At 42.2% G+C, this 22332-nt stretch overlaps 2 protein-coding genes across 2 annotated transcripts; one reads left to right on the top strand and one right to left on the bottom strand.

Annotated features, from left to right (window-relative positions):
• Nucleotides 1-2791: 2791 nt before the first annotated feature.
• On the top strand, nt 2792-7345 carry rsl24d1 (ribosomal L24 domain containing 1). The gene is made up of 6 exons (XM_063195958.1): nt 2792-2950; nt 3348-3461; nt 3562-3634; nt 3765-3828; nt 4111-4196; nt 6759-7345. Exons 1-6 carry the CDS (start codon nt 2870-2872, stop codon nt 6827-6829), a joined length of 489 nt encoding a protein of 162 aa, XP_063052028.1. The 5' UTR covers nt 2792-2869; the 3' UTR covers nt 6830-7345.
• Nucleotides 7346-10186: 2841 nt separating this feature from the next.
• LOC134447204 (uncharacterized) lies at nt 10187-22269 on the bottom strand. Its single transcript, XM_063196560.1, has 14 exons — nt 21023-22269; nt 20641-20673; nt 20462-20494; nt 20261-20337; nt 19976-20074; nt 14442-14486; nt 14226-14306; nt 13297-14114; nt 13093-13162; nt 12918-13004; nt 12658-12750; nt 12479-12562; nt 12267-12371; nt 10187-12148 (listed from the first exon to the last, which is right to left on the bottom strand). Exons 1-14 carry the CDS (start codon nt 21375-21377, stop codon nt 12008-12010), a joined length of 2121 nt encoding a protein of 706 aa, XP_063052630.1. The 5' UTR covers nt 21378-22269; the 3' UTR covers nt 10187-12007.
• Nucleotides 22270-22332: the final 63 nt, after the last annotated feature.

Here is a 22332-nt window from a genome sequence, read left to right as displayed (position 1 = left end):
GGCTTGAGGTGCAGATGCCTGAGGACCTCTCACAGGAAGCGATGGCTGACGAACTGAAGCTTGAGGTGTAGACGCCTGAGGACCTCTCACAGGAAGCGATGGCTGACGAACTGCTACCAGGACATCTTGTGACTCTTCATGGATATTTAGCCCTTGTTTGTACACTTCACATTTTGCTCGCGCAGCATTGAACTCTTTGACTGTTTCTAGATTTAGAATTTTTAGTCGCTTTTCTTCCAGCTTGGCTTTGATTTCAGCTGCCTCTTCCTCTCTTTTGATCCTCCACTGAATTTCTTCCTGTTCCTTCTGTTGGCGTCGCTTCATGTCTTCTATCTCTTGAGCTGCTATCTTCCTGTTAGCTTCTGCCTCCAGATGCTGCAATTCCAACTGTTCTCTTTGTTGTTCTTCCAACACTTCCAGAACGGCTTGGCTTGCGGCAGCCTCTGCGACAGCTTCTTGGTGCTTCAAGGAAGATGCATGTGAGCGCTCTGAGGGACCCTTCAGAAAGGAAGTGACAGAGTCCAATTCACTTAGAGTGGAGTTCCAAAGAGAGCCAGCTTCCGGCCAATCTGGCTCATCTTCATGTGGGCGCTTCCCGTCTAGGTAAGCCGTGACCTTGGCAACGATGAAATCTGAAACTTGTGTGCAGATGTGTACTCTTCGACGCGTGTCTTGGTCTGGAGTTGAGACTCTGCGCAGGTCTTCATAGACACGGTGAACATCTCCTGAAAGGCCCTTGACATCATGAAGGATATCTTGCAGTAGACACTCTGAAAACGCTTCTGTTGTCTCTGATAGTGCCTTCTTGGAGAGTTTTACATTTGTTCGCCATTTGTTGTAAGTGTAATTGAATCTTTGTTGGAGTGTTTTAATTTTCTCCTCTTGCATAGCTTTTCCCTTCTCTGTCAGGGTACGGGTACGCTCGCTGTGTCTCTGCGGCTGTTCTTCTTCTGCTGGCTGGGATTCTATTGGAAGACGTTCAGGGACTTCACTTCCATCACCAGCTTGCCCTACCTGAAGTGTTAACTCACTAAACTCTGCCATAGCTAGCCTGTAGTAAATGTAAACTGAATTGTCAACTTAAATACTTAGTGTAAATAAAGAATGTATACGCACTGTATGCTGTACTATGTTAATGTAAATAAAGTGTATGTAAATGTAAACACCTACTCTGATGTGTCTTGCGCGTCGTTAAGCTGAAATAAAATATGTATGCTGAAATACTTCAATAATTAAAAATGCTCTGCACTCTTCTTCTGACTACTAATGCACTAAAATGGCTCAAAATTCATAAATAAACCCAAATATAGCATAAAATTAAAAATCAGAAGGCAAATAAGCTTCAATGTTAATTACCAAAAATACCCTTTAAAATGGCAGGTGAGGTCTTCCGTATGAAATACTTTCAAAACTTAAAACAAAAGCATAAACAGAAATATGTACATATTTACCCTTAACTTCAATCATGAGCTTCAGTAAGCTTAACCTTAAATGCAGACTCAAATGTAAACAAGACAGGAATAGCATCATTGCAACACAACACACCATGAAATCAGCATCACTTAGCTTAAACCCTTGAAAAGAATCCTTGAAAAGACGTTTCTTGCATGTGCCCTTTAAGTCCACTCTTGTTAGTGTTCTTCTTGGTGGCTTCGCCTTGAAACAGTCTCTGATTCAGTTCGTGGCTTTCCTTTCGACAGTCTATTCGAGAGTTCGTGTGTGCGTTTCACTTATCTGCGTGTCCCCGAACGCTGCAGTGTTCCATGCCCACGAGCTGGGCGCGTGATCGATGAGCTTGAGAACAACGGCTGCGATGAACACTGGTGACTGGACACGAGCAGGCTGCGTGGTCTTGCTTCGCGCCAGTCTTGGGAAAGCTTCACCTCCGACGCCGATGAACAGTCCCGAGTTTTCACTGTAACTCCTCTCAAAGCACGGCGAGACGCAGGATTTCTTTTAACGGGTTTTATTTCTTGCAGGCAATCTTGTAAGGCCTCCCAAAACCGTGAAAACTAAAAACATACACAATACACAGTGTTAGAATGGCGGCAGCTAAAACGCTACGCAAACCAGACTGTAAAGAATGAATAAACAAAATGACAACAAAACAAACCTCGTTGGCTGCGTGCCTAAACTGAGAGAAAGTAAAGTCCTTGGTGACTTAGGTCCTTGTCCTTGACAGTTGTGAAGTTGAGTTAAACGTCCTTATTGACAACTTTAACGAGAGCGCTGATCTTCGTGGCTACTTCTTGAAGTGGTAATGTCTTTTCTGCCGTTTAGCTGGCAACGTTAGGGGTCTTACGTCACACGCACGCAGATTGAGGTTATCAAAATAAAAGTTTGCTCTTAAAATACAGGTAAGTATTACACAAACAAAGAAATAAAAATCATTATAGACATATTAAAACCTTTGCATGAAAAACACTTATAAAATAGTGCTTGCAACCGTTACACCCACCACAAACTCAATTCAACATGTGCAAAATCAGCTTATCGTAAGACAAGTAGGCCTACATTGGTCTACTTTTAACTCCGATAAGTAACCTGTGTTGGAAAGAAACTGTGTTTCTTTTTTTAACATTTATTTTACTTTTAGGCCTACTTTTACTTTGTCCACCACTGTAAAGTAGTGTAGTACTACACATACTGTAGGCTACATACAATCAGCTGTCTCTTTCTTGAAGAAGTTGACACGATGACACCTCTGCACCAGCAGATGGCACTCATTACACGAGAAAGGCAGAGCTCTGGAGAAAGGGACTGTGATGTATCCAGCAACAGGAAACGGTGTTGTGACGCACATCCTTATTGAACGAACACATGGATGAAAAACATCGTGATTAAAATCCCTGCGCTTTAGTTAGTCGAAATGCGCATTGAAAAGTGTTACTTTTGCTCCGGACCGGTCTACCCGGGTCATGGAATGATGTTTGTTCGTAACGACTGCAAGGTATGTCTTGGAAATTGGATGTATGACCGTTTTTCTAACGTGTTTGGTCGACGTGGGGGACAGTGGCAAAATTGTTAGCATGCAGCAATGTTGCTAGTCGTTGCACATACACACACACACACTCATGCACGTTCCTAGTCCAATTTAGGTCTGTCCACATACATCAGTTGCAAATTATTGCCTCACATAGTGTGATGTTGCTCCCGTCAGCCAGGTTTGTCGAGGTTTATTTTAACATCAGCGAATTAAACTGACATTGCCATCTTTGTTTACGTAAAGCTGTGACACATGGAATGTTGAAGATTCTGGCTGTCATGAAGCGCATTTTAGTTACGTAGATATCTGTATTACACCTAACATTAATCACAATCTTGATGTCTTTTTAATTGAATATCAGGTCTTCAGATTTTGCAAGTCAAAATGTCACAAAAACTTCAAGAAGAAGCGCAACCCAAGAAAGACAAGGTGGACGAAGGCGTTCAGAAAAGCAGCTGGCAAAGAGTTAACAGTGGTGAGTGTCTGACATTTTGTGTATTTATGTTTGATCAATGAGCAAAAATGTATATGTTGTATTTAATCTAAACCACATACCGTATGTGTTCATATGCCAGGATAACGCCCTGGAGTTTGAGAAGCGCAGAAATATTCCAATCAAATACCAGAGAGAGCTGTGGAGCAAGACGGGTAAATACTTTTCTATGGTTGAAACCTTTTGTAATGATTTTCAGTAAAATACAAATAGGTCTAATTATATCATTATGGTAGCACATTTTCATGCATAGGCCCTGACATTTTTCTTTCCCCTGTTTCATAGTGGAGGCAATGAAGAAGGTTGAGGACATCAAGCGCAAACGACAGGCCCGCTTCATCATGAACAGGTAAGCATATGTCACTGATTTCTGTGTAAATGAAAGCTCAACTGGGAAACTCCCAACTCCCATTGTCGTTGTTGTAAGTGACACAGCACTCCACAGCACACAAGTGTTCACTAACTGCACACAACAAAATTCCATTTATGCCTCACCCGTGCAAGGGGGCATCCCCCAATGGTGTCCATAATAATGCATCTGCTTTCGCAAGTGGATGGGGCTCTGTTTGCACCACCAGAGCCAGTAAGCACACGGAAATGACAACCGAACCTTGTTGTTATTTTCAAACAGACTGAAGAAGGGCAAGGAACTGGAGAAGGAAGAGGCCATCCAGGAGGTCAAGAAAAACATCCACCTCATCAGAGCACCACATGCTGGTATGTGTTTTATTCCCTCCATTTAAAGACGCTATAGTTAAGTAAAATAACTAGGGCTGTCAATATTAACGCGTTAATCGCGATTAGATTAATAACATTCTTGATCGCGAATATTTTTTTTAATCGCGATTAGACTTCGCCAGAATCTCCCCACTTCTACCGTCCATATGCAGCTCCTCTGTTAGTAGTCGGCTTAGCACTGTCTGGGCAGTAAAATGGTTGATTATGGCACAGTCTAGCTCAGTGACTTCTACAGTTTGTCACTTACATTTCACAAAACTAATGGGCAAACTGTCAACATAATGGGTATGACATCATAAGTATTATGTCCATAGTATTGTGTCCAACGTAATTAGGCTACGTTATAGCCTGACACCTGAAGCCGATCAGGAACACAATCCCTGCCCCCTCGCGTGGAGAGCGCAGCGCCCTTCCACCCTCTCCCCCATTTGAGAGAAATATATCGCCCTCTCTTTCGTCTTTATTTGCTGTTTTGCTGATTTGTATAACTCTTACAAAGACAGTCAAAACACTGTGACCAGTCTGATTGCCAACAACGAGTCTAAAATATTAATGTAGTTTTAGGGTTGCCTATGCGTCTTCTCTTCACCGTGCGTTCTCTCCATACGGAGATATGGCCAAATTCGCCGCTGCCATCCACCCAGTAGAAGTCAGAAAGAGGGACAGAATGAGTGTGTGTTTGCTGCTTGGTGAACAGTGTTTGTCTGATCCCAGGATTATTGCGTTTGCGTCCGGATAGGTGGCTATCCGCATCACCGGGGGCTGAATGGAGGGAGCGCAAGCTAACAAAGAGTGCTCGTCCGATCATTATCATCCTCGTGAGATAAAAACTGTCCTTCAGAGTCAGAATAGCCAAATAACATGCTCAGAACTTCGTCACGATTCAACTTCTCACCAGCCATGATGAAATAGCTCGCTGATAGTTCGCTGATAACAACACAAACTCAACTCGCACGCCTCGACACAAAGACGCAAAGTGGCTACTTCCGCATTTTGTGGTCGCTTCACAGGTCGCGTCAAAAATACTGAATCAAACAAAGATATCGCAAACCACGCCCACTCAATGCAAAAGCGTGTGCTCAAGTTGGGTCTCCTAAGGGGGCGTTGTCCCCTACTTCTCTTTTTGAGGTGTTTGCGCAAGACATGCGCTACTGCCATTTAAAAATTGGGGAGACTGTGTGGGGCAGTTCTGAAAAATGTAAAACATTGTTACAGCTTTGCAATTATTTGACAGTTATGTGTCAGTTATTGGCAACTACTTGACTAAACTCTTATCCTTATAGGTGAATAATTACTTTTATGTATGATTTTTTTTAGTTAACAGTAATGTTTAAGATTATATTGAGTTCTAAGAACTAAGAAGTATTGGAAAAAAATAAATGAATGGCCTGAAAGGCAAAACAAATCAGTCTTTGTCTCGATCCTTGTTTTATGCCAAAGAAGACATAGTGATCAGAAATACTGTGCATTAATGGTTTCAACTATCTTGAATTGCAAACTAACCATTTAAAAAATGTAAAATAAATAACGATTAATCGCGATTAACTTCCATATTTTTATGAGATTAATCGCGATCAAAAAAATTAATCGTTTGACAGCCCTAAAAATAACTGATATCACTTCACTGTTAGACAAGTAAGTATTTTGATCGTATTGACCATTGTATGCATAATTCACTTTCCAACTCTGTATGGACATAACCTAGGCACCATGGCTGAGATTATTTAGCCCTGCGAATTTGACAGGTTTCAGGCTCTGAATTTCAAAGCTGGGAATGTGAATGCGGATTCAACAACACCAGTATTAGCCTGGTTCTCACCAGACGCTGTGTGTGTGTGTGTGTGTGTGTGTGTGTGTGTGTGTGTGTGTGTGTGTGTGTGTGGAGCTCTGGAGTCCCCTGGTGGAGCGGAGCCACACACACTACTGTCTTATACACCATCAGGGCATACAATGGATCCAGACAGAAAATAGATGGAACATTTATTGCATCTGTACGGCCTCATCACCAACAAATTCCTTCAAAAACTTTCTTTTAATCTCTAAAGAGTCAATATAGTCTATAATCTGTCCTGTGACTCCTCAATGTGAACTGCCGTTGATATTGAAGCAATAAATGCTCTGTCTGTTTTCTGGCTGGAGTCAACGCGTGCTCTCTGGCAGTGTACCAGACGGTAGTGTGTGTAGCTCTGCTCCACAAGGGGGCACCGGAGCTTCACATACTCACCGTTCTGTGAGAGCCATGCTACACCAGTACAGGGGCGGCCTAATTAGTATGAAATTGGCCTTGGAATCAGAAGGTTACATATTTTAATCCCATACCATAAATGACTAACCCCTCATATTGGGGACTGCAATCAATGCCCTGCATGTGAAATAAGTTAATAACATTAAGTCGCTGGGCGAAACCAAACATGTTTGCTGCATGTAGGACTTGTTTCTGTTTGGCAATGTATTGTTTTTTGTTTGTTTGTTCTTTTTTTTCAATTATTATTTTGTAAGTCTTAAGATGTTAAATGTTTGATTGTGCTATTGGTCCCTCAGGCAAAGGCAAAGCCATGGAGGAGAAGATGGTCCAAAAGCTACAGGAAGACGTGGACATGGCTGATGACTAAGCAGAGGGCAGTTTGGCTCCAACCTTATCGTGTGTGTGTGTGTGTGTGTGTGTGTGTGTGTGTGTGTGTGTGTGTGTGTGTGTGTGTGTGTGTGTGTGTGTGCGTGTAAAGAGAGAGATGAGTACTGCTCATCGGAGGAGCCTAGTGTGTGTGCCCCCCTCAGTTTCACTTGTGGACATGAGACGCAGGAGACTATGACTAGTGTGGCAAACCACACTATAGCACCCCCTACCCTGCAACCACACACTCCCACCCTCTCATGCCAACCCTGCATTGTGGGATGTGTCTACTTTCTCCTGGACCTGAGGAGAAATGGAAGAAGGTTCACCTGCTAAAACAAATGACATTTTTCTTGGAGCTCTAACTAGTTTAGAGATGTTGGAGGTGTTTATCCAAACCTTTCTGTCGGAGTCAGTGATGCATTGTAGTTGCTTTGTTTAACAACAGTACAACCCAACTGTACCACAAATGGGTGTTCTTTTGTTTGAAATAAATATTGTGACCTTTTTGTTTTCCCATGATGCAATGTGTTTGTCATACTCTATTTTGCCATCATGATTTTTTTTAATCGATCAATCCACACGTTAGGAGTAAACTCATGCATGTAAACTAAACATCTTTGGGAGATCCTCAGTGTAAAATCATGAGCAAAACTCTTACCCTGCTAATTGAATCTTCACACATCACCTTACTTAATAAAGATTGGCCAACAGGCTGGTCCACTTGAGCCACAAAACTTCCCCCACTAGACAGGCGTTTTCATTATTTTGCCCAACCCCTTTAGTTTGAACAAGTGTGTAAGGGGTTTGGGTTACATTTGTCCCAAGACTGGCTGAAGGTCTGGACTGGAAATCTGATATACTGTATGTAGGCCTACAAGGCATTTTCTTTTTTTTTCTTTTTTTTAAAGTATTTTTGGGGGCTTTTCAGCCTTTATTGGTTTTTGTGAGACAGGATAGTGAAGAAGAGACAGGAAGTGAGCTGGGAGAGAGAGATGGGGTAGGACCGGTAAAGGACCCTGACCGGGAATCGAACCCGGGTCGGCCGAGTGATTAACGTGTGCCCTACCATATCAGCCATGGTAGGGCCCTACAGGCTATTTTCCCGGTGGGCTGACAATTTCTCAAAATCTTCGACTTTTAATGTCAAAACTTTTGACTTTGCATTTAAAAACTTTCGACTTTATTTCTCGAAAGTTTTGACTTTTACATTTTCAACTTAATTTCTCAAAACTTGCGAGTTTATTCCTCGAAAATTTTGACTTTTTTCTCGAAAATTCAGAGTTTCTTTCTCAGAGATTTGCAAAAAAATATTTCTCCTATTGATCCTAATGCTCCTTCGTAATACGGAGAACGCACAAAGTGCTGGAAAAAGCCATCAATGTCCATCAATGCTGCTGTGTGCATTTATTCAGTGTTAACATAAGCACTGCCAAAGTGTTGATTTTCAGTGGGGAAGGAAGAGGTGCACACACACACACACACACACACACACACACTCCCTTAGAGAATGGGGCACCTAAGTCACGCCCTCTACTTCCTGGTTCATGGGGCAGAGGGAGTCAAAAAATGATTACTGGGCTCGAAAATGAGTGATTTTTGGATTTGTGGTGCATAGGTGGAGGTCCAAGGTTTGGATTGGTGTCAAAAAACTACTAATTTTCAAGCCCAGTAATTATTTTTTGACTCCCCCTGCCCCATGAACCAGGAAGTAGAGGGCGTGACTTAGGTGCCCCATGGGTGGAGTACATAAGTCAGTGTTGTCACTGCCTCCGTTGACAACACAATGGTCATACAGACCTCCATATACCGTACTCGAAAGGATTATTTATGTCTATTATGCTGTTGATTTGTCTACATGAATGGCTGGAACTGGAATGGCACGTTTCAGGATTTTCTCATCCACCACCATTAATTTAGTGTTATTGTGTATTTATTTATATTCATTCTGCTTAAGATATATTAATTGTAAGATTCTAAAAAATATGATTCTAAAACTCCTTGTGAAACCAAAGCTCATAACACAAATAGAAACATAAATTGGAAAACCACAGCTGTAGGCTGAATGCAGTGGTGAAAAGTGAAAGAAAGCCCATTGGGAAACTCCAACTCCCATTGTCATTGTGACACAGCACTCCACAGCACACAAGTGAACACCGCACACAAAGAAATTGCATTTATGCCTCACCCGTGCAAGGGGGCAGCCCTCGGTGGCGCCCCATGGGGAGCAGTGCGGTGGGACGGTACCATGCTCAGGGTACCTCAGTCATGGAGAAGGATGGGGGAGAGCACTGGTGGATTACTCCCCCCACCAACCTGGCGGGTTGGGAGTCGAAACGGCAACCTCTGGGATGCAAGTCTGACGCCCTAACCGCTCACCCATGACTGCCCAGGACAGAAGTAGGCCTACTTAACTGTCACACATCTCCAAAGCTCTCTCATTGGGATGATAGCCACACCAAACAGGGTTATTTAATTTGTAGTGTTAATCATAAATACCAGTGTATACCCATGTATAATTGGTTTTATACTGTACTGTATTATTGTAACCCACTTTCAAAGTCTTTGGAGCAATACCAAATACACTCTAGAAAGTATAAAATGTGGGTCTATAGTGTTAAATTACATTTAATGGAAGTGTATGCTAAATTCAACATTCAACAGCAGTGTTGTGGTCTGACCCGTTTCAAGATTTGTTCAGCAGGCTGATTTACCTTAACTCATACTATGCAGCATGTGGACTGAAAAGAAGCATGTTGGATTTATTTTCTTCAATAGGGGGCACTGGTTGCATAGAAATGACACATTTTTATTCATTTCCAACAAAATGTCTGTTTTTATTGAAAGGATTGTATGTGATTGAACCATGATTTGATGAAGCAATTCGAGTTCTTATAGTACATCTCAATACTTCACCTCAATTTCCAAAACTGAGAAAAGACATCTTTCAAACACTCTGCAAACATTTTGAATGGTTTCCATGTTGCTCGTGTTTGCTACTTATTAGATCTTCTCTACTTTTTGTTGACGACATCTTAGATTCACTAACAGCATCAAGAGAATCTGTGACCTGCTTATTCTGGGTAATTTACGGTAAATCCAGTAGGAAGCAAGTTAATTTCCAAATACATATACATGGAGGATATAATTTAAAATACAATAAAATAATCATATGCTACTGACATTTCACAAGATATGAAACATACAAAAATTCTTTACCAAAATAAACAAGCATACACAAAATGTTTTATGTACAGATAGTGCGTTCATTTTTAGGGGAGTAATACCATGATTTGATACAAATCAACTACAAAACAAAAGTGTCTTATAAAAGAAGAGATGACTAAAATACAAGTGCTTTTTCAAAGTCAAAAACATCATTTACTAAGGCGGAAAAAAGTATGACGTGATCATAAAGAATGTCCATGTTGAAAAATTGTCCATTTTCATTGGGTTTTCATGTATTCCGTGTTGGTTTTGTCATCAGATATGTCCAGATCATTAAAAAATATCTTCTGTCTTCTGTCAAGCTGTGAGATGATGATGATGTAACTTCTCCATGCTGTGGGTCTCTGGTCTTCTATGGTCGTCTTCAGTCAGGGGCGGAGCTATAGGAGGGGCGAGCAGGGCATTTGCCCCTGGGCCCAGGGCCCTCCCGTATTGATAGTGGGGGCCCTATTGTGACCTTGGCAGGCTGTATGGGGGGCCCTATCAGTGGTTTGCCCTGGGGCCAGGTGTGTAATTCTTCTGCCACTGTCTTCAGTGTGTGGATCCTGGTATGCTGGTCTTCTAGGTTCACGTTCAGTGTGTGGATCCTCTATGCTGGTCATTGGTGGTCATCTTCAATGTGTGGATCCTTCTAGGGCTGGTCTTCTGGGGCCATCTTCAGCTTTCATGGTTGTTGTCATCAGGGGTCCGCATGCCCTGGTCCTAGACTCTGGTCCTGCATGGCCCCAACAGGGAACACCACCTGCAGAAAAAGACAGATAGACCGAGAGGGAGGGGGTGCAGAGCTTGGGCAGAATACATTTGAGTAAAATGGAGCATTAGCCAATGAGAACCATTCACAAATCCCCACTGAATTTCAGTTGGGTTGTCCAAAGGTTTTTGGCTTTGCATACATACAAATCTGTTCTTAAAACCACACCAGCATTTCCCCCCCAAAAAATATGCAACTCATTAAATGTTCAAGGGTATTTACTGGTTTTCCATAACAATTTTCGTAGTGAAACATGGCGTTTCCATGTTTTATGTAGCATTTTGTAAATACGTTTTTTTCTTCTATTCACAAAATTGGAAATAAAAAATGACAGAAGCCGTATTTCCCCTTCAAGCTGATTCACCTTCAATGCCAGTGAACACCCCTAACCACTTAGTGAGATGCATACTTTTGAAAACAAATGTTTAGGTTGGTTTTTATGAATACATTAGATATCCATAGACAGCCATTGTAAAGCCAATTGAGACTAAATCCAAATAATGGAGAATGGAGAAAGCAGCAAACGTCAAAAAACACTGAGGGGGGCTCTAGAACATTGTAGACAACTAAAAAAAGGGGGCTTTAATGTTCAAAATAATGCACTTGTCCTGTAACTATATTAACAATGAAAGTTATCCTTAATAGCATAATAGGGCCCCTTTAACATACGAAATCCAACTACTAACCCTCAATCAAAACTACAGCTAATCCATCCACTAACCCACTAAACACGAGAAAGCTAACCGCTCAAAATAACCGTCCATTATACTAAAATGAAATCCTACTTTCCAGTCATAATTAACCAAACTAAGTACCTGGGTAAAGCTGAAAAAATCATATTGAAAACTAAAAACTAGTTCAAACCCACACTATACCATAGATAAACAAATGCCCTGGCCTACCCCACCGAAAATACTAAACACTAATTGCAATTAATCACCAAAAAAACCCATATTAAATCATAGAACCAAAACCTAAAAGCAAAACCCTCATTCTGAAACCTAAACCCTACAGAGGTCTTTACCTTACAACGCAATTAGTTGACCCATTTATACTAAACACTAGACTGAAACCCTTCTACGCATTAGGAAACTAAACCCATACAGTCCTAAGTACCAAGTTTTGTGCACTAAAATCTAATCCCCACTAAGCCTAAGTAACTAAACCCTTCAAAACCGAAACTAAAGAGGGAAAGGGATATTAGCCAGAGGGCATCACGCTCAGCAGCTGGTCGATGCGGCGCTCCAGGCTGCTGAAGACCCTCTGGGCCAGGTGCTGGGGCTGGTGGTACGCTGACACGTCCAGGGACAGGATCTCCAACACGAAGGAGATAGCCTCAGACTAGGATCGAAACAATAAAGTCAGTTTAGATAGAGTAAAACAACTCATTTAATCAAACAGGCTACAGGCACTTAGGTACGATGTCAGAAAGGTGACGAGTGGTGAGAAGGGTGGTTACCTGCAGGAGCTCCCAGCACTGGGCTGCCTGGGGTGGCCACGCCTCAGAGGGCAGGAGGGACTGGACCACTGTTGCCAGATGATCCAGGAACCCGCCCTGTGCCTGCTACAGGAGAAACAACAACAAAGGCTGGAGTCAGTCGGATGAACCACTTAGTAAATATACATGTATGTATATATCAATAACCAACAGTAAGATCTGGCATGACGTACAAGGACCAGCCGCACATACGCCAACTCTAGGTTTCTGAACAGCAGCAGCTCGAAGACCACATCCAGGAGGTTGAGCTGGTGGATCTAGAATCAAAAAGATATGATGCAGATTATTTGTCAGATAATTTATATTAGATTGTGGGATTGTGAACCGATGTGTTTAAAAAAGTTTGACGTACCCCAACCTCCAGGAGCTCAGTGGTGATGGTGGGAGTCGGTGCCTGGGCGAAGGCCACCACCTCGTCAAAGGCCTGCTGAGTTGCACCAGCATCCTGAAGACAGATACAGTAAAGCAGAACAGAGGGGACTTCTGTTTAAAGAGTGTAACTTTACATTCACGTCTGTTGTAGTTGTCATCCAAGCTAAATGTGTTGACTCTTCAACTCCAAAATCAGTAAAATCTAGTCCCATGACATTACATCCTCCCTGAAATCATTACCTTTCCATTGAGGGTGGCCAAGTTCTTCAGGAGCATGGACCCTGTCACGGCGATGAAGTTGGCTGTCTCTGGCTGCTCAAGCAAGACCTACACAAAGCAAAACATTTACAGTGTCATCGGCATCTCTGACAATAATTTGTCTTGGACATTTCAGACTATTGACTGTTGTACTCACAGCGAAGGCGTCCCTCAGTCCAGCAAGCCTCAGGGGGAAGTCCCCCAGACCGGTGGACTGGAAGAGGTAGCTATGGAGGGGCGACAGAATGTTTTGGTGAGATTAATAAATGGTGTTTTTAGTCAATGATACATGACAGTCATCACACTGTCTTTGAAGCCATTTATTTCTGTCTTTTACAAAATTCAAGACCACTATACTTACTACACAGAGGGAACCTGGCTAGCAACGGAGGCAGCAGCAGAGAGAGCACCAGACCAACCAGCAGCATCGTCGAATCCAGGGGCCGTAGAGTTGTCAGCAGCAGCAGCATCAGTACCAGCCGCATCAGCATCAGCAGCATCAGCAGCGTGAGGACCAGGAGCAGGAGAGCCGACAGCAGCAGCGTCCTCCAATCCATCAGCAGCGTCGAATCCAGTGTCCAATCCAACGGCGTCATCAGCAGCATCGAATCCAGCATCGTCATCAGCAGCATCAGCATCGTCGAATCCAGGGGCCGTAGAGTTGTCGGCAGCAGCAGCAGCATCAGCAGCGTGAGGACCAGGAGCAGGAGAGCCGACAGCAGCAACTTTGACGAATCCTTCAGCTGCATCGAATCCAGCGTCGTCATCAGCAGCGTCGAATCCAGCGTCGTCATCAGCAGCATCATCACCGTCGAATCCAGCGTCGTCATCAGCAGCGTCGAATCCAGTGTCGTCATCAGCAGCGTCGTCATCAGCAGAGTCGTCATCAGCAGCGTCGAATCCAGCGTTGTCACCATCAGCGTCAAATCCATCAGCGTCGAATCCATCAGCATCGAAACCATCAGCGTCGAACCCATCAGCGTCAGGATTAGGACCAGGAGAGTCATCACCAGGATACCAGTCGATTTCCAAGAGGCCAGCAGAGTCGTCATCAGGGTCCGGCTGAGGAGTGAAGAACTGGTCCAGGGGCATCCGCAGAGTGTCGGTCCTCTCCAGGCGAGTCCAGGTTCCAGCAGCGTCCATGGACAGACCCCTGCAGCTGGTCGATGTCTCGCCGTACTGTTGTACACATTCATGGCATGGCATGATATTGTTAATATTTATTTTTTAAACATCCATAAGTAATAAATTCCATACAGTAAATAATTTGAAGTTATGAAGAGTCAATACCAGGAGTCCTCCTATGTCCATAACTGTGGTCATCTGTGTGTGGATGTGTGAGTACACCGCAGTGATGCTCCCACAGTACCACTACAAGGACAATAAAACCAACAAACAACAAATGCTTAGAATCTGCTAGAATGCTACTCATACAGTGCAGGGTGTGTAGGTAATGTGTTCAGATCTGCTGCTCTCTCCAGCAAAAGTGCATGTATCTCAATGTACCTCAATGTAAGTGAGCAGCTCTCCGTTGGCGTAGGGCAGGAATCCCTGAAATAAAGCAAAACAGCTGAGCATCAATGGAACAAGGATAGATATGACAACTGCAGGATCGATATGACAGCTATACAACAACAACAACTACTACTACTACTACTACTACTACTACTACTACTACTAATAATAATAATAATAATAACTAGACTGCCTGTGCAGTCGCCTTCGACTGCTTAAGGTATATCCCCGAAACGCGACGCTTCCAGTCCCCCATCATTCCTACCACTCCCGCCCACCATTTCGTAAACGTATATGATACATACAGACGTGACATGACGTGCATAGGCTTAAAACCAAACGACTATTGTGAAAATGAAGCAAAAAATGGGGCAAATGGTAGAGTGTAATAACAGTGTAATAACCAGTGTAACAATATTTAATACAATGTGATACCAGTGTAACACAGTGTAAGACAAAATTATGGTACTGAATGAAAAAACACTGACTAACCTACGTACATACATGCAGCACAAAACATGGGACCACATCTACAGCTGTTATGACCCTAACATGGCATATGAACTTCTAATTAAAGACATTCAAAATGCTATACAACATACCATTCCCGAGAAGACTATTAAGAACACCACCCATAAAAACCCCTGGATTACAGGGGACATCAAAAAAGCTATCTCTAGTAAAAACAGTCTATACAAAAAATTCATGAATAAACCAACTGAAGAAAACAAACTGAAATTTACACAATTTAGAAACAAACTCACTCATATGATCAGAAAGGCCAAACAGACATATTTTACAGAAAGTCTGGCCAAATCACATGGTGAAGCCAAAAAAACATGGACAATTCTTAACAGTGTACTCGGGAAAGGCCCAAAAAAACCTGTTCTCCCTGACACCCTGCCTCACATCCCGCCTCACCAGACATACCCAGGGTCCACTGTTTTCCACATGAATGAGATCATGAACTCTCATTTTATCACCACTGGGGAAAATCTTGCCCAAAGTATAGTCACACCACCTACTATATCATATAGCCATTTTCTACTGAACAGCCAACCACAATCTTTCTATCTTACACCTACCACTGACATTGAAATATCTGAAACCATTGCACACCTGAAGACTTCTCAGTCATCAGGCACTGATAACATATGCAACACCATTCTAAAAACCATCAACAATGAAATTGCTGGTCCACTATCCCACTGTATCAACTTGTCATTGTCAACAGGTTTCGTTCCCAAACAGGCCAAAGTCGCAAAAATCATCCCACTTTACAAATCTGGCCACAAAAATGATCTCAACAACTACAGACCAATTTCAATACTACCCTCAGTCTCTAAGATCTATGAAAAAACAGTGCACACCAGACTTAATAAATATTTAGATAAGTTCAATATACTACACTCTTCACAATATGGCTTCAGGAAAAATAGAACAACATGTATGGCAGTACTGGATCTCATTGACAGTGTGCATGACTCTTTTGAAAAAGGAGAAATTTCTATTGGGGTATTTTTAGACTTATCAAAAGCTTTTGACACAATCAACTTGGATATTTTAATGGAAAAGCTCAAGTTTTATGGCATCAGAGGGATAGCTCTAGATTGGTTCAAAAGTTATCTTTATGAGAGAAAACAATATGTACGAGTAAGAGGCATTAATTCAGAAGAAAAAATTATAAACCACGGAGTACCCCAAGGATCTATTTTGGGACCCCTACTCTACATCATCTATATGAATGATTTCACCAACTCAACTAATAACTTCAAGAAAGTCTTATTCGCCGATGACACCAATCTTCTTCTCTCACACCATGACCCATCTATATTGCTATCAATGGCCAACGAGGAAATAGGAAAAATCAGTTTATGGCTGAAATGCAATAAGCTCTCCCTAAACACACAAAAAACCAACTACATCCTATTTCACTCTACTAAAAATAAAAATAAAAAACAAACAGACAACTCATGCCTCAAAATTGATGGGGACGAAATAAAGAGAGTGAGTCACACCAAATTTCTTGGAGTACATATAGATGAAAACCTCAACTTTAAACACCATATCGAACTTCTCATAAATAAACTATCCAAATTTTCTGGCCTGTTCTACAAACTCAGACACTACCTCCCACGTACAGCACTACTCACATTATACAAATCACTTTTTGAACCACATCTTCACTACTGTAACATCATCTGGTGCAATACATTTCCTACTTATATACAGAAATTAAAATCCCTACAAAAGAAGGTCATCCGCATCATTTTCTGGACACACTACAGACACCCATCAGGTCCTCTATTCCAATCTGCAAATATCCTAAAGCTTGAGGACCTTAACATATTTCTCAATGCCTGCACCATTTTTCAAGTCGTCAAACCATCAAATGCCTGCTTACAAAAACTGATACCTATCTGCAATCCCCTCCACAGACATAACACAAGAGACAGAAATCTTTTCTGGGGAAAAAAAAGAAAACTAAAATGTACCAGCCTTAGCATATCATGTAGAGGCTTCCAAATATGGAACCAGCTTGATCAAGAGCTTAAAAAATGCAACTCCTTGAAAGTTTTTAAAAAAACACTCAAACGGAAATTATTACTCACATATTCCCAATAGATTCACTATAGATAGTAAGCCACAATGATTTCACAAAAACACCATGTACATGATTTCTCCTGTGGTCTCATGGGTTGGGGTTGGGTGGGGTTTGGAAGGGATTTTTTGTTTTGTTTTGTGTGTATTGTGTTGTTTTATTTTGTGGCTATTCCTGTGTTTTCCTTTTCCTTGGGTTTCCCTACTGTTAAGCAGCTTCGTGCAGCTTTTAAGGGCTTTCTCCTTTTCAATATCAATGGCAATCAAACAATCGCTGTATGTCTCCTTCATCTGCTATGATATTGAATAAAAACATATCATCTCATCTCTCAACACCGCCATTTTTTTTCATTACATCATGTGTACGTAAGTGGTATTACATGGTATTGCATATTGTTACACTGGTATTACACTATATTACATGGTATTGCATACTATTACACTCGTTATTACACTGTACCTGATATTGCATATTGTTACACTGGTATTACACTAGTATTACATGGTATTAAATATTGTTACATTGGTTATTACACTGTACCTAATATGGTAGATTCACTGAAATGGTGAACCATTAAAATAAGGTGTTACCGGGCAAATCAATCCACCCAGTCAGAAGTGATGGGCCAAATGAAAATTCCGCCATTTTGAAAGTGTTGTCTTCCAAACTCGAATCAGTTCATGAACCTACCCTAGAGCATTCACACACAAAATCTGAGACAAATCCATCCACCCGGTCAGTAGTTATGGGCTAAACAAAAATTCGGCCATCTTGAATTCAGCCATCTTGAAAGTGTTGACCTCCAAACTCGAATCAGTTCATGAACCTGCCCTAGAGCATTCACCCAAAAAATCTGGGACAAATCCAAACATCCGTTCAAAAGTTATCGCGTTAACACGAAAGACCTTACGCGGCGGCGGCGGACGCGGACGCGGACGCGGACGCGGACGCGGCGGTGGTGCACGCAAAACCATTACATCCCCGACGCTCCGCGTTTCGGGGATATAATGATTTTATTTGTAAAGCACATATTCATACATACCATGTAACTCAAAGTATGCCAACAATTAAAAAAAACCCAGTAAAATGAAAAACAGTAACGAACAAAGCAAATTAAAAACAGGATTAAAACGGTACCCATCAAACTGGCCACAATGAAAACTAGACTGCCTGTGCAGTCGCCTTCGACTGCTTAAGGTATATCCCCAAAACGCGGCGCTTCCAGTTCCCCATCATTCCTACCACTCCCGTCCACCATTTTGTAAACGTATATGATACATACAGACGTGACATGACGTGCATAGGCTTAAAACCAAACGACTATTGTGAAAATGAAGCAAAAAATGGGGCAAATGGTAATACTGTTTTAATGGTTCAGTGGATATACCACATTAGGTACAGTGTAATAACCAGTGTAACACCGCCATTTTTTAAACTTACATCATGTGTTTGTGCGTAAGTGGTATTACATGGTATTGCATATTGTTACACTGGTATTACACTATATTACATGGTATTGCATACTGTTACACTCGTTATTACACTGTACCTGATATTGCATATTGTTACACTGGTATTACACTAGTATTACATGGTATTAAATATTGTTACATTGGTTATTACACTGTACCTAATATGGTAGATTCACTGAAATGGTGAACCATTAAAATAAGGTGTTACCGGGCAAATCAATCCTCCCAGTCAGAAGTTATGGGCCAAATGAAAATTCCGCCATTTTGAAAGTGTTGTCTTCCAAACTCAAATCAGTTCATGAACCTACCCTAGAGCATTCACACACCAAATCTGGGACAAATCCATCCACCCGGTTCGGCCATCTTGAATTCAGCCATCTTGAAAGTGTTGACCTCCAAACCCGAATCAGTTCATGAACCTACCCTAGAGCATTCACACACCAAATCTGGGACAAATCCATCCACCCGGTCAGAAGTTATGGACCAAACAAAAATTCGGCCATCTTGAATTCAGCCATCTTGAAAGTGTTGACCTCCCAACTCGAAGCCAAAGAAAGTGGATGTAACCAAGAAGCGTCATTTTGTTTCTTTTCCGGTATCCACTTTATGTCGGGTGAACGCCCCTTTAGGAGACCTTCGGTTAGGAGACCTTCGGAGTCCTGATGTTGAGAATCAATGAAGTCCCCTTAGCGCTGTAGATGGCGGTAGCGCACGTCTTGCGCAAACACCTCAAAAAGAGAAGAAGAAGTAGGGGACAACGCCCCCTTAGGAGACCCAACTTGAGCACACGCTTTTGTATTGAGTGGGCGTGGTTTGCGATATCTTTGTTTGATTCAGTATTTTTGTCGAAGCAGTTCATGAACCTACCCTAGAGCATTCACACACCAAATCTGGGACAAATCCATCCACCCGGTCAGAAGTTATGGACCAAACAAAAATTCGGCCATCTTGAATTCAGCCATCTTGAAAGTGTTGACCTCCAAACTCGAATCAGTTCATGAACCTGCCCTAGAGCATACACCCAAAAAATCTGGGACAAATCCAAACATCCGTTCAAAAGTTATCGCGTTAACACGAAAGACCTTACGCGGCGGCGGACGCGGCGGCGGACGCGGCGGCGGCGGCGGACGCGGCGGCGGCGCACGCAAAACCATTACATCCCCGACGCTCCGCGTTTCGGGGATATAAATACCCTATTCGCAAAAGATATCAATTAAGTCCAAGTAAGCACACAAAAATAAAGAAATCATAGCCTTTTGTATCATATAATCACTATATATAAGCACTCCATGTCTTAATACATAAATAGTAGTAGTAGTAGAACTTTATTGTCTCCATGGGGAAATTGTGTGTGCCATACAAACGCTGGTACCAAACAAAAGACACAGACAGGCATAACAGACAGCAACAAACAGAGGGAAGAAAAAAAAGATAATGTCTTGACAGAATACCTCAGCTGTCTCTTGGGAACAGTTGTTGATGAGGTACCAGTACTGCCTGAGGTACGGACCCTCACGCCTCTCCTCACACCTGAGCTTCACCTCCACCCACTACAACACACATGCAGACACAAGCAAGCAGAGCCAGACATCCCAGGTTAGGAAAGTAAAATCCCTGCTACATGTATGTTCCTGACAGGTATATTCAACCAGTTAAGATTAGCTACCTAAATCACAGTCTTGGAGAATGACTTCCCATACTATATAAAGTATATCTAACAAGAAAAATGATCTCACCATCTGGCCGTTGCGGAAGAACTCAGAATACTCAAAAGCCACCGTCTGGTACATGTTCTGGACCGCCCAGCCGGAGTCTGCAATAATAATATTGCACAAAAACATATTAAGTAAAAATGGATATAGCCTCAAAAACAGCCCCATAATCTAAAAAACAATGACAAGGCGAAAAATGAGATGTATTGATGAAAATGGCCATACCTGGAACAGCACCAGTTGTCCTCTGGACAGATGCTGATATGTGAATGTAAAAAGGGAGAAGTTTTATATCTAGGTCCACTGTGCACATGAACAGTTTTTTATTTTTTTATTTTTAATTATCATTATTTTAAGGTAGGCCTATGGTGTTAACTTAATGGCAATATCTGACAAACTCTCACCTCCTGGTAGCTCAGCATCAAGCAAAGGGGTCGCTGCAAGACAATGACAAAAAACCCTGTAAGATGATTTTTGTAAAGAAACTTTATTGGGGTATGAAACATACGGTAGGATGAGGTTCTTGCATGATGGAATAATGCCTGAAATGGCGTTTGTTGTAGGAATTTTACTTTTTGAAAAATGATTATATAGTACAGTACATGTACATACATGTACCCACCAGAATACAATTGCTTGTCACTGTTGCAAGGAAGGCAATATGGCCTGCTACGTTTGTAACGAGTTTGACCTGAATAAAAAAATAATAAATACACGTCAGGCCACCGGGCAACGCCCTATGCCCTATGGCCAGTCCAGCGGTGTCACACAGGGTCACAATCTTACCGTCAGTGGAGTCCACCTGGGTGTCAGCCTCAGCAGTTACCCCAGCCGCCTGGACGGAGGCCTCGCTGGTTGCCCAGACAGATTGACATCCAGCTTCGGCCATTACTCTCACTGCCTGTATCCCGGCCTCAGCCGTTCCACAAGCAGCCTGAGTGCTGGCCTCGGCTGTCACCCAACCTGCCTGAGTGGTCGCCTCTGCCGTCTCGGGTCCGTCCGCCTGGGTGGCCACCTCCACGGTCGGGCACTCCGTCTGCGTCCCCATGTCCACCGTCTCCTTCACATCAGCACCTGCAAAACACCAGAGAGACCATCTCCTCTGCCGCGAGGCTCGGCGCCTGCTGCTCCGTGATGGCATTATACAGTCTAGACTAGAATTGCTAGATTTAAGTAGAGCTCTAGCCTTAAGGTTTGAAAAATGTCAATTTTCCAATCCGATTAAGGCTATCCTATGTCAGCCAACTTCAACTACAGTTGGCTACTAAACAAATTCGGACCAGCCTATTAACGCTAACCAAATTAGCTTTAGGTTACTGTATTAGAGACGTCAGTTTATACCGTTATTTGAATTTGCTAAATAATTGTTACCGATCCACCAATTCGATAAATAGGCCTATATGATTCAAATAAGCTAATTGGCTGAACAAAAACGAATTGTGTAAACAGGCTAACGATGTTAGCTAATCCAACTTAGCTTTACTGATCAGCACACGGTAGATGTCAAGAAAAAAAATCTAACAACAATTATCTATTTGTATTTATATTAAATATTAGGGTATTTTTTTCTAGCTTAGTCAGCACAGGGTAGATCTGAAGAAAAGACAGTCGTCTGCTGAGAAACTTGCGGAGCGAAGTCAAACAGTCGTCTGCTTTGTATGGAGAGTAGCTTGCGGAGCAAAGTCACAGTCGTCTGCTTTCGAAGAGTGTTCGCAAAGAACTGATCAAATCTGGACCAGAGACACTTTATATACTGCCTTGCGTTCTAGTTTGAACATTCTATTACGTGTGAACAATCCATGCTTAGCTACTGTTGCCAGGGCCTAGAATTAAATCACTTTTTTCCTTTTGGCGCGTAGTCAGAGACTGAGTCTATTATTTCAATGATACAGAATGAATGTAAGTCAGTGCATTTCACTGATTCTTGAAAGTTTGACAAAAACATGTTATGGTCACAACTAATTTAGATCGGAATTCTTTAAACAACTATAGACCTATATCAAACCTCTCCGTTATAAGCAATACTAGAAGTTACAGCACTTAGGCTATCCTCCTCAACCTCAGTGCAGCCTTTGACAGGATAGACCATAATAGGC

This window comes from Engraulis encrasicolus, chromosome 4, assembly GCF_034702125.1.
Source record: "Engraulis encrasicolus isolate BLACKSEA-1 chromosome 4, IST_EnEncr_1.0, whole genome shotgun sequence".
Classification (NCBI taxonomy): Eukaryota; Metazoa; Chordata; class Actinopteri; order Clupeiformes; family Engraulidae; genus Engraulis; species Engraulis encrasicolus.
The sequence above is the reverse complement of the archived record's forward strand: the minus strand, read 5'-3'. Positions and strand labels throughout refer to the sequence as shown.